Source organism: Nothobranchius furzeri, chromosome 19, assembly GCF_043380555.1.
Source record: "Nothobranchius furzeri strain GRZ-AD chromosome 19, NfurGRZ-RIMD1, whole genome shotgun sequence".
Lineage (NCBI taxonomy): Eukaryota > Metazoa > Chordata > Actinopteri > Cyprinodontiformes > Nothobranchiidae > Nothobranchius > Nothobranchius furzeri.
Window position 1 is genome coordinate 15,977,932 of NC_091759.1, and position 13,610 is coordinate 15,991,541.

A 13,610-nucleotide genomic window follows, 5' to 3' on the forward strand; every position below is an offset into this window, starting at 1 on the left:
CAATTTATCTTGTTTATCTGTTTTTTTATCTGAGCTGGTGTTATTATTTGTGTTTCTTTTTATGGATAGTTGTGTGTTGCTTTGATTTAAAGTCATACTTTCCAAAAATTTGGGTCTAGGAGTTATTTTTGGTGTGCTGCACTCAAACGGTACCTTGACCTTGACATAACTTTGGCGCCAGCTTGACCATAGCTAGAGGCTTTTATAGTAAGAGTGAATGGAGACAGTTAACTGCATCCACGTTTGTCTTTGACTAGGATAGCAACAATAAAGTTGTTCATGCACTTGCAGCCATTGTGTTTGGTCCTGTTTAAATAGCTTGTTAACCTTATTATCTAATCAGCCATCATGGCAGCATTTCAGTGCATTTAGGCAACTAGATGTGGTGATGACTAATTGCTGGAGTTCTAACTAAATATTAGGGAAGAGAAGGGGGTTAACAGGCTGAGGCGTAGTGTTTGGTGCCAGACAAACTGGTTTGAGTTCTTCAGAGGCTGCTGATCTACTGGGATTTTCACCCTCAGCTATCAGAGAATTGTCCAAAAGCAGAAATATCCAGTGCGCAGCAGCTGCGTTGATGAAATGCTTTTTGGATGTCTGATGCCAGATGAGAATGGACATAGCCAGGACATGCTGGAGGGATTACAATTCTAAAATGGCCTGAGAACACTTCAGGATCTCGCTGGAGAAGCTGGGGGAAGAGACTGAGGAGGGGACAGTCTGGGCTTCATCCATCATACCTAAAAGACATTTTTCAATTAAATAAATGTCTTCATGAAAATAAATAGAGTACACTGTGCATATGTGATGCCAAATGTCTTCAATTTAGAAATTCACCAAAGTTTAGACTTTACTTTCACATATTAGTAGCCTTTGAAAAAAAATCTGCAGCTGTAAAATAAATACCTCATATGGTTATGCCTCTATTATGCAGTTTTTCTAATTGATATTTTGTAAATAAATCATGAAGTTTTATCTGCTTAAAACAGAAAATATTTCAATTTTCATCTTGTTCATCAGTGTTAGTGGTGAGATCAATGTTTTAGTTCAAACTAGGTGAGATCTATAGGCTAGAAATCTACACGGATAGCAGCAGAAGCAAAATGATTTTGCTTTGCAGGTCGGTCCAGCCACCCTTCACTACAGCCTGAGCAGGGCTTGTGTCTTGCCAATCACAGCGCTCAGTTGGTTTGGTGGGCCAATCACAGCGCTCTGTTGGTTTGGTGGGCCAATCACAGCGCTCTGTTGGTTTGGTGGGCCAATCACAGCGCTCTGTTGGATTGGTGGGCCAATCACAGCGCTCTGTTGGATTGGTGGGCCAATCACAGTGCTCTGTTGGATTGGTGGGCCAATCACAGTGCTCTGTTGGTTTGGTGGGCCAATCACACCACTTTGTTGGTTTGGTGGGCCAATCACAGCGTTTTGTTGGATCAGTTGGCAGGATGTTACTGGGACTGAGCAAAAGAACAAAGATAATGACAAGTCGTTTAAAATGGCTTTGGCATCAACTTTGGGCTATTTAGACTTGGGCTGTTCTTTGGGTCAAGAGTAGATAGTGGGACTTAAGTCCTTTATTTAGAAAAGAGATGTATTTGCAGCCTCTTAGATAGTATATGGTGGACTGCCATGTTGTTTGTTGCCCAATAGCATGTGAGACAGTTCAAAAGACAACTGTATTTTTGTTAATCATCTAGAATCGCCTGGCGCTAAACTGTAAAAGGCAACAGCCATGAAACACACGGAACGGCACTGAGGAAGTGATTTTGTTGCTTAGAAAAACAGACTGCAGTAACCGAATGTGACCACATGATGTCAGCCTCGTACATTTACTTTTAACATAACATATTACCATGTTCTATTTCCATCTAAACAACTCGGTTCAGTAAATTCAACCTTTCATTTCTTAGAGTGTACTTTATTAATAAATGTCTAAATAAATCTATTCCAGAACAGACATAAAACAATGATTCTGAGCAATGTTGAACAATAACTAGAAATTATATACAACTTTGAATAACTGAATGAATTAAATGTGTGCATGATTTGATAGCAACTGTGCCAAAGCAGAAACAACATTTATACATTGATTTCAGGTTGAGCTGACAGATTCTGTTGTAACGTGTACTGGCCTGTGGCAGGAAATCTTTCCTGTACTGGATTCTACAATAGCAGAGCCGTAGCAGCCTATCAGAAAACCCAGTCTTACATCAGCACACAATCTCAATCTCAAATTGATTTTACATGCATTTAAATGCTTTTTGGCTGCAGCTTGTCAATTTTGCTTCCATATTTTGATTATGAATCTCTTCACCCTGACTGCATGATAAGACTAAAATCTGCCATTCACTACTGTATTTCTTATTTTATGAATGGAAACACACTTAAAAATATATTTAGAAAGGTTTCAAAAGCAAAAGTGACAAGTTGATAAAATGCTGAAACTTGATACTGACCTGATAGAACAGTAAGGTGGTCCTGGTTTTTAACAGTGATCCTCATCTCATTTGTTGGGTTTGACCATTTGTGCAGCTGTTGATTTACCCTGGTGATTTTCACCTGAGCACAGAACAATCAGTTAGTTTGTTAGTTTTCTGTGTTAAGATGAAGATGAGAGGTGGAGAAGAAAAAAAACTGTCTCAGTAACCCCTTTGAACATTCTTGTAGAGATATTTTTGATTCTTTTTATGTCTGACTTTACTGAGTTCCAGCTTGTTCCCTTGAAAAATCCTTTATTCTCTGAGGTTATGAATATGGAAATAATTTGGCTGGGTCAGAAATTCAGCTCTTCTACCTTTCTACTTTGTCCTATTTTTACCAAAGAACATGTCTTCTTGTATCACCTGGAGTGACTTTGAGATTAGACGTTGTGTTCTGAAAGTTAATACATGTGCGAACACAAAGCGTGTGCCCCATGCTCTTTAATGTTCAAAGCTCTTTACTGCATCTTACTTGTCTGGTGGTTTAAACTCAGAGATTAAACTATTTTAGCACCATGTCCTGTTGGCTTCATCAGAACCTAATCTCCAGCTCTCACCGGAGCGGTTTGCAGCCAAGTGTGAAGCAGCTGGGATGAGAATCAGCTTCTCTAGATTCGAGGCCATGGTCTTGAATCGGAAAAGGGTAGAATGCCTTCTCCGGGTCAGGGATGAGGTCCTGCCCAGAGGAGTTTAAGTATCTCAGGGTCCTATTCACGAATGAGGGAAAGAGGGCGCGTGAGATTGATGGGCAGATTGGTGCTGCATCCGCAGTGATGTGAGCATTGTACCGGTCTGCTGTGGTGAAGAGACAGCTGAGCCGGAAGGCAAAGCTCTCGATTTATGGTTGATCTACGTTCCTACCCTCACCTATGGACACGAGCTTTGGGAAGTTACCAAAAGAATGAGATCGCGGATACAAGCGGCCAAAATTTGTTTTCTCCACAGGGTGTCTGGGCTCTCCCTTAGAGATAGGGTGAGAAGCTCGAAGTAGACCTGCTGCTCCTCCATATGGAGAGGAGCCAGTTGAGGTGGCTCAGCCATCTAGTTAGGATACCTCCTGGATGCCTCCCTGGTGAGTTTTTCTGGGCACATCCAACCGGGAGAAGACCTAAAGGAAGACCCAGGACACGCTGTCTCACGACTGGTCAGGGAACATCTTAGGACAGGGCTATTCAAGTTTGGGCCTCAAGGGCCGGTATCCAGCACATTTTAGTGGTTGCTCTGGTCCAGCACACTAGATTCAGTGGCTGAGTCACCTGTGCAGCAGCTCATCAGGCTCTGCAGAAGCCTGTTAATCACCTGCTGATTTAAATCATGTGTGTTGAAGCAGGTTAAAACTAAAACGTGCTGGATACCGGCCTTTGAGGCCTGGAATTGACTAGCCCTGCCTTAGGTTTCCCCCAGAGGAGCTGGCCCAAGTGGCTGGGGAGAGGGAAGTCTGGGCCTCCCTGCTTAGGCTGCTGCCCCCGCGACGTCGGATAAGCGGCTGAAAATGGATGGATTGATGGAACACCCTGTTTTGTAGACATCAGGTGAATATATAGGAATTTTAAAAATAATCTCTTTGTAATTTAATCCAGGCGAAATGGCTTGTTTTGTTTGTTTTTGCTAAGCCCACCCCTCGTTCCATAGAGTTCCATGCTATTTGAACTTTGGGCCACTCGGCATTAACTAATAGCATTAGATGTCTTCTCATGTACTGATGTCAATCACAGAGCATGTGCAAGTGTTTGTGGACATACCAGGACAGAAGGAGAGTTGGTGATATTTCCTAATATAAGTACAGTTTTAGCTCCGTTGCTCAGTTAAAGGTGCCCATTTACAAATGTGAGGCACCAATTCCAGACATAATCATCGACGTATTGATGGGGTTTAAGGTGTAATACATTTATTCCACCTCTATATGGCGTCTGACTAAATCTCCAAATCTATGCTTTTAAATCTTGGTTCTAGTGCTAATCTTGTTCTTTTACCCCAGATTGTTTGAGGTGCAAGTCCTATCAAGTACAGCACAATAAATATGGCATTGCTGTAATTTGAGTTTCCTTAATTTTAACCTTCTTAGCTGAACTATATGTGTTTTTGATGACCACTTGCTGACTCTGGTGTGGCTGTGAGAAACGTCCTCTGTACTGGCATTAGCTTAGGATTCAGAGTTATCCTTCAGCATGCAGGCAGACTCAGAATATCCATTGTTAGTGAAGCTAACATGATTACATATAGCTGTTTTTGCACAATTTCTGCCTCTGCTGTTTGCTGGTATTTATACCATTTATACAGCTACCTCAGTCTACATGACTACAAACTGCAGTAAAAGCTGTGTGTAGGGTTCAGAATAAGGTGACAGAAATGGAAAAATTAAAGTTTGGACATATTTACATAGCATTGGGCCACTACCTTAAGAACAAAACAAATAAATATATAATATTATATGGCAACAAAGGCTGTCAACTTTGTCCATCCGATACTTCACCATGAAGACTGGCGCTACGCCCGACCGTGTAATTGTTTAAGAGTAGACTAAAACTAGAACTCATTTTCATGAAGTAAAAGTAACAATCCAGCAGAACTTTTGGGTTTGTACTGTAACTAAAAAGGGATTTTTAGACCACTCTTAGTGTCAGTTAGCTATCACCCACGTCAGTAGACATCTTTTACGCAGTCTTTTATTCTCACTTTTCGTACTTGTAGACACTCTAGCCCATGCCCTTAGCAGCAGCAGCATCACCTTGAATTTGACAATAAGGAGGCTGTGGTACGTCCTGCAGATGTAAAATTGAATTAAAAGTGTTGCCCCCTAGTTACATGCAGATCCTGAATGTTTACAACCTTCATCCTTCAATTCATGACAGTTTAGAAAGTTCTCAAGACATGGCGGACTCCTGAATAACTAACCGTCTGGTACAAGCTGCAGGGCTGGAGGAAGTGGTAATGAATGCCGCACTTGATCTGAACCAATTCTACACTTTTTACTGTGTGATTAAACTCTTGCCAAAAAATACCCAACAAAGAAGGATGAAAACCATTGTAGTTTTCATATTGAGGCATTTAATACCCATGTTATACTGTTGCCAGTCCCCACATGCCAAAGACAGTGGCAAGTACGGGGTCAAAAGGTGAGCCACACTGGACTGGCTTGTGCGAGCAAAATCAGCCAGAAGACAGGAGCTGGGCTGCAGGTCAAAAAACTGTGGTCAGAAACAAGGGTCACACAAGGGTCACAGGGACAAGAGGACAGAACTGGGCAAAAGGTCAGGAGACTGACCCAACCTCTGGCCCCACCCCTGGCTTAGGAAAGAGGGGATTGGAGGAGAACAGAGTGAAGACAAGCCCATCGGATCCAGGAGCCATCTCAGGAATGCTGAAGGAAGATCTACAATTTGCTGCAAAAGATGATGTAATGACCTGTGCCCTTATGTAGAGTACTGCTTGTAATGACCTGTGTTAAGAAGAATGCTGCATGATACCAAATGTCTTGTGTTGAGCTACAAAGTGTGTGTCTGGTAAATGACCCCATGACCTTAAGCTGGCCCAGGAAGGGTATATAAGAACAGCTCTGAACAGCAGAGGGAGAGATTGAGAGAGAGCTGGGGCAGGCGACAAGAAGAGACAGAGCAGATTTGGAGGGGTCATCCCCCGTCCTGCTGGATGGGGGATGACAGGCAGTTTTTTGGAGAGAAGCAGAGCTTAGACAAACCTTTTTGAAGGAGCTGAACGGAAGATTCTCAGAAGACAGGAGCTAGTGTAAACTAACTCTTATTTAATCATTTTGAACTAATTCCTCCTTGGGGGATAGCGGTTGTTTTTATACTTACTCATTTTTGTATTTTTCTATTTTGTAATAAACTTTTTTGGAAAAGAAACATAATCCTGATTATTTCAGGTTTTCTCTAAAGCTTCACGAGTGGGGGCCCTGACCATTAATTGCACAGAGGTAAGCACATTAATTATGGGTTCTTGAATTATCAGGACTTACTTTACGGTTTGTGACAGATTAATATAAAGAAACCTTAAGATAACGGGATTGCTTAAAAAGAAGTGAGCTACTACAGAAGGAAAAGTCTTACATATTATTTCACCTTTAAAATAAAAGATATGATTCTAACTTAGGACGCCCAACCCAGGGTCTAATACTATAATACTCACCGACATCCCCATCGAACCCTGATGGATGCAGTCTCATAAGTTCTAACGGAACTGGGTTTTAACGGAACCGACAAATGGGACGTGCACGCGACAATACCAGGAAATTGTCTGTTGATTTAATCACATATATTAATTGTCTGAGAGGAAGGCTGTTGCAATGGAAACACGTCAATTAGTTGTTAGTTCAGATCTGTAGACACTTTTTATTCAGGGACTCTTATCAGTCTTCTTGCTGTTGCACGGGCCCAGATTTATGTCCACACTAAGGTCTGAACATAGGTTCAAGCTATGATGTTTTCTACTTTTGTTTTCACATTCAGCTGTATTAAAAACATCTTCATAATAACATCTCCATCTCTTTAAGGTCAAGGTTGAAACTGGGGTCACCAGAGTACAATGAAACAAGTCCATTTGTTGCCAAAGTAGCAACAGAAACTAACTTTGAATGAAGTTTGCAGCCTGGGTTTAAAAATGCCAACAGAACAAAACCAACACATCATGATCCAAGTCTCACGGAGCTTTCTCTTGCTTTTACCTCTTTCAGTTCTGCCAAATACTCTGCAAGAACTGAACAATCTGTTTGTTTACTCAAGTTGGCAAGAACAACGTTTCATTGTGGTTCTCGTATCCCACAATAGCTGTAGGAAAACTTGTAGGAAAAATGTTCTGCCCAGATGAGTTGAGTTAATCTGCTAGAACTCCCAATTAAGAATGCTGAAGGAAAAACATGGCTTGAATAATTTTGTGCAGCCCCATGAGAAAAAAACAAACATTTTCAGCATTTATCGAATGCACCGGCCTTTACCCATCCCTGGTTTAACTCATCAGCTGTCCAACAAGTAATTTTAGTGTGAGCTTGAGCCAGCTTTTGTATTATTGTTTAAGTCTAGCTTTGGAAGTAGGCAGGGTGTCTGCCTTAGACCTGAAAGCTCCACCCTCCATTACCACAGGCAAAACTGCAGAACATAAGAAACAAGAACATCTGTAATACAAGGTGATGATTGATCTTTCAGAGCTTTCATATTTCCAGGCCTCTAATATAAATTAATGCCTTGTGAGTTGATCTCTGTGGGAAAAAAGCTCTGGCACTCCTGTTTCAGGAACTAGAAGTTAGCCAGAGTAGAGGGGAACAGAAGACGGCAAGATTAGAGGTCTTATTCTCTTAAATTTGAAAACTTTGCCTCTGATTCGTTAAAACTGACACGCCTATACCACTGTTGGCTTTGCAATGTTGATATTTTATCTCCACAAATAGCACAATCCTGAAAGAGTTCTGTCACGTGTGGCGTTGCCAATGCTAACGGTTTGCCTTTACTAGCTGAGACGTGCTCTGCTCTCTCCTGGACGCTAAACCAACAACAGCCTTCCCTATCGTGAGCCAAGCTGGGTGAGTCAATGAATGTTAGTTTGAAGTGTGATGTAGATCTGATTGGCTTAAATAGCTCAAGCATTTCACCATCTATTTCCTTTCTGCAGCTAATTAAAGTCCGTGTGGTCTAATGCAAGTCCATTAAAGTCCAATGCAGGAAATATGGGTAGAAGACTATTTTCGCATTTAGCCTGCATGGGAAACACAATGTGGCTGATCATCATATTCCAAAAACAAAAAACAGTTTCTCAGTGAATCTACACGTAAAAGTTTAAAAATAACATTTTAAAATAAACTGGCCATCTTTAAAAGCCATTGAAGTGTGGCTAAAATTGGAGAAACATTATTTTGTCTCCTAACTGATCAAAATAAAAAAATAAATAAACCATATTATAAAGGATAGCAACGGTGTACTGTAGCTCATTAGTAATAAATTCATGAACAATATTTTTTCTGCATCATTTTGGGTCAAGATGAATAATAATAATAATAACGCATTGAACTTATATAGCGCTTTTCTAGACCCCCAAAGACGCTTTCACACACTCTCACATTCACACACTGCTAGTGATGGTAAGCTACTTGTAGCCACAACCGCCCTGGGGAGGTCTGACAGAGGCGAGGCTGCCATTTGTCGCCGTCGCCCCCTCTGACCACCACTAACACAGGCAAGTTGGGTGAAGTGTCTTGCCCAAGGACACAACAGCAGGATACCCCTGGCGGGAGCTGGAATTGAGCCCATGACCCTCCGATCATGAGGCAACCCGCTCTACCACCTGAGCTACTGCTGCCCCTGAAGGCAATTTGTAGCTAATGAGAGAATTTTTCCATGGGTTGACCATGGTCACTAGGGTTGTCACGGTAACCGGTATAGCGGTAAACTCCGGTAAAAAAAGTTGACAATAAAAATAACCGTCCAGTTTTTAAAAAACTAAATTATCTCGGTGGGTTTACCGTGGCCGCGGTTTAAGCGCGGTGACCCTTACCAGCCACCGTCGCTTCAGCTGAAGTTCCCGCGGCGCGCACACGCACTTTTTAGTTTGCAACGGCACCAAAACTTTGAAGCTGAAATAATCAAGAGCATCTGGCTGCAGACATCAGCTGGCGTCTTTGCCGTGACAGGAAATGACGTATCCGGAAAAACAAGTGTCATTACCTTCGCCGGAAGTCATTACCTTTGCCGGAAGTAGTTTTTTTTCGGGTCATTACCTTTGCCGGAAGTAGTTTTTTTTTCTTGAATACACTTTATTGACAAAGCACAAAAGTAGTTTGGATTTGTCAAAACCATACCGTGTCGTTTTTTTCTTCGATTTGTACACATTTAAGAGAAAAATTACACAGTGGGTCATTACCTTAACCAGAAGTCATTACTTTCACTGGAAGTAGTTTTTTAAAAAACAAAACTTACCGGAATAAGCTTTTTATTTCGGATTTTTTTTCTCTTCAGATCTGGACTGGCAAACTTAAGTAACGTTGTTACCTGCGTTGCATGAAAATTGAATATTAAATCCCTTTGTTCTTCAGACAGGGAATTTTTATGACAGTAGCACATACATACATACATATATATATATATATATATATATATATATATATATATATATATATATATACACACACATATATGTATATATACACACACACACACACACACATATATGTATATATATACACACACACACACACACACACACACACACATATATGTATATATACACACACACAATAAAAGGCTGTAAAGTGAATTAAAAAAACTTATGGAAAAAATGAGAACACGTTAAACTAAGACTTTTCAAAATGTGCAAACAAAATAGTACTTGCTAAATATTCAGTTTTATTGTTAAGCCCAAGATGAACTTTTGACCTACACCAATTGCTAAATACAGGACTCCCAGAAGCAGCTAAAACATTTCAGCAACACTCCTCTCTCACCAGCAACAAAAATTAGTTATTAAATATCCATAACACTGTCCTATTGTGTATCACAGCAGCTCATTGCAACAGAATTTAACTACTACAGCTGATAACTATTTAGCTAGTTGGTATTTATTTTGAGTGAAAGACAATAAAACCAAAGAAACACTTAATTTCACAACCATTTTATTTTGGGTACAAATGAATTTGCTGAAGCATGGCTTTCTCAGCTGCATATCGATTCATTCCCTCCCATTTTTCCAACACTTTTATTGTTACCTGAAAAACATGCAGGATTACTTCAACGTCGCCGTCTTCCTCCGCTTGTCTGGGTCCGGGTCGCGGGGGCAGCATCCCAACTAGGGAGCTCCAGACCGTCCTCTCCCCGGCCACCTCCACCAGCTCCTCCGGCAGGACCCCAAGGCGTTCCCGGACCAGATTGGAGATGTAACCTCTCCAATGTGTCCTGGGTCGACCCGGGGGCCTCCTGCCGGCAGGACATGCCCGAAACACCTCCCCGGGGAGGCGTCCAGGAGGCATCCTGACCAGATGCCCAAACCACCTCTACTGACTCCTTTCGATCCGGAGGAGCAGCGGTTCTACTCCGAGTCCCTCCCGGATGTCCGAGCTCCTCACCCTATCTCTAAGGCTGAGCCCGGCCACCCTACGGAGGAAACTCATTTTGGCCGCTTGTATACGCGATCTCGTTCTTTCGGTCGTTACCCAAAGCTCATGACCATAGGTGAGGATTGGGACGTAGATCGACCGGTAAATCGAGAGCCTGGCTTTCTGACTCAGCTCCCTCTTTACCACGACAGATCGGCTCAGCGTCCGCATCACTGCAGACGCCGAACCAATCCGCCTGTCGATCTCCCGATCCCTCCTACCCTCACTCGTGAACAAGACCCCGAGATACTTAAACTCCTCCACTTGAGGTAGGACCTCTCCCCCGACCCGGAGGTGGCAAGCCACCCTTTTCCGGTCGAGAACCATGGATTTGGAGGTGCTGATCCTCATCCCAGCCGCTTCACACTCGGCCGCAAACCTACCCAGCAAGAGCTGAAGGTCAGAGCTGGGTGAAGCTAGGAGGACCACATCATCCGCAAAAAGCAGAGACGAGATTCTCCTGCCACCAAACTCTGTTAAGGATTACTTCATACACTGTCAAATGTTTTCGAAAAGTAACTTTTATACCAATCACTGCTGAAGACTGCGTTGTACCTCTGGAACAAGGACATCAAACACCAAGTCCAGAAACTGGAACTCTCCCTTCTTTATTAGTTTATCTATTCCTGGGCATGAACCAATCCGCTCCGTCAGCTCGTCAACCTATAAAACACGTTAACATAAAAATGAACAAAACGTTCCTCTCAGCATTAGACAACGGACCCAGGTGGCCCACTAACCACGCATCCACATAAATAAATGTGATGCAGCTTATTGTAAGTCAGTATACATTTACCTGTGCATCAGCAAAGTGGAACATCAGTGGCTTTAGTCTTTGCTTTAATTTAAGCGAGACACCTGGATTGTGCCACAGATACATGAGGCCAGACTTCACTCCACCGCTGCAGAGATCCTTATACACAGTCTGAGTAGAGACAAGAGTTAAAAATAAGCAGCATTACCACAGATAACAAGAGATTGCATTATTCTATGTCCAATTTTAGAGTCTTAATTTATTATAATTAAACATTACCTTGATTTCACCATCTGAAATCACTGCCTGGGTTCCATTTTTCAAAGCCTCGATTGTCCTGTAATTTAGATAAAAATACATCTTATTAGCAAATGAAGAATACAAGCACATGTAAGGAGTTTTGTAAGTGTCACTTGAAGAAGTCCGATATTCATTTTAGATCTATATTTAAGGCCTGTAACTCCTGAATGATTTGCAGCTAAATGTGCTTAAATCCGGTGTTGGGGTTATTAGGAGCGAACAATTCGCAAGCGTTAACTTACTTTTGGATTCTTCAATAAATTCTGTAAATATGTAAATATTTACTGATTTATTAATTAATTAAGATATTCTTAGATATACGGGGCACCATTCCCCTTTTTCCGGGGAAAAATTGAATCCAAAACTCTTATCAGTCTTTCTTGAAGTTCGTAGAATCCTTGGAGCAGAGACTTCTCTTCGACACAACAAAGCTACTGGAGACGAAAATCTGAATTTTATAACGTTTAATTAACAATTTGTCAAATGAATAAACAGTGGAATAGATGAATAATAACCGTGTGATATGATTGAAGATGGATGTGTTTGCATGTGATGGAGGATGTATGAATGGGGTCCTTTGTTCTCACAAAGGAGTAGTGTGTATGTGTGTGTGTGTGTGCGTGTGTATGGATTCAAAATGGAGTCTTGAATACAAGATGGCTGACCCCTTTGTCTGGCTAAAGTGTGGGTGGCAACTTGCACTTTAACTTCCAAAGCACTTAGAATCAGTAGTAACTTAACCTTAAATCACTCAAAACATTTAAAAAGATCATGAAACAACACAAAAGATTAATCACAAATTAATATCTTTTAGTTTCAGCCTGGCCATGACAGAAACCATTTTAAGATACCAAACAATGATCAATAAGCAGTTTATTCTTTCAAAATGACCCGACGGACGTGTTTGGGACGAAAGAGGAAAACACGAAGCTACTTTTTAAGCAATAGACGCGGTTTATTGCTTATTTGAGACTATAGAGGAAACGGGAGAAGAAAAGGAGAGAAAAAAATGAGTTTCCTGATCACCAAAGCAGCAAGGCGTCCCCCGCTGTTATGACTTGACGGTTCTCCGTTTTTCTCCGCAGTTTCCGGCGTCATCCGTCGGTTTGATGCTTTCTCCGTTGTTTGGCGTTCACGAGTGTTTCTCCACGGGCTGGACAGAGACAGCAAAGTTTCTTTCTGTGCTGAGTTATAACTTACAGCGTTTCTGAGAGCTGGATGGAGTTGTTGTTTCCCTCCGCAGTTCTGTGTCCTCAAACATCAGCTGGAGGGGAGCAGAAACGAGCAGATCTGATGGGCTTGCAGTTTAGTTTCCAGCAGTTCCGTGGCTCAACTTGGCACTTAGAGCTTCCGCGTGCTCAAGTTGTCGGAGCGTCGATAAGCGTGTCCTTACCGCCAGGTATCCTGGGCAAAAGAACGAGGTTTCTTTGTCTCATTCATGATTTATAGTCTTTGAAGTCGCGGGAAAGCTCCAAGCTCCCGCCTCCCGCAGATCGTGTTTCTGGTATTAGGCGGTGACGTCATCACAATGCTTCCGTGTGCAAAGCATCATGGGAAATGAAGTTTCTTGGCGCTGATGTGATTATTTGCTTTTCAGAGCAATTTAAGCACAGTCATTTTGGAGAAAATCACTGCATAGTAATTTCCTCATAAGGTCAGACCCTCAACATTCCCCCTTTTGGTTTCGGGGATCGCGCCCAAAGCTCGATCGTCGGAAGCACAGATGGGTTTGTTCCTCATGAACGTAGGTCGACTTGATTGTCGGAAGCACAGGTGGGTTTGTCCCTTAGGACGTTGGTCTCCTTGGACGCCTTTGTCTTTGTTCTTTGTCTTGGATCCTGGCGCCTTTGGTCTTTGATCCTGGTCAGGCACAAAGAGGATAGGAAACGGGATAGTCCCCAACGCGCATAACGAGAAGAAGCCACTCACGCAGGTGGTACGCAATGATGATGTCGTCCATGCGAGAGGTAGTAGTGTAGAAGGA

The 13,610-nt window shown here is 42.1% G+C and overlaps 1 protein-coding gene across 1 annotated transcript in view; it reads right to left on the reverse strand.

Annotated features, from left to right (window-relative positions):
* The window catches only part of LOC129157212 (uncharacterized), a 52,292-nt gene that overhangs the window by 27,758 nt on the left and 10,924 nt on the right, over positions 1–13,610 (reverse strand). Inside the window, exons 2-5 of the mRNA XM_070547674.1 lie at positions 11,606–11,663; positions 11,369–11,497; positions 11,128–11,235; positions 2,454–2,556 (exon numbers count right to left, since the gene is read on the reverse strand). Of these exons, the coding sequence (XP_070403775.1) occupies positions 2,454–2,556; positions 11,128–11,235; positions 11,369–11,452 (295 nt within the window). The 5' untranslated portion in view covers positions 11,453–11,497; positions 11,606–11,663. The remainder of the gene's footprint in view (positions 1–2,453; positions 2,557–11,127; positions 11,236–11,368; positions 11,498–11,605; positions 11,664–13,610) is intronic.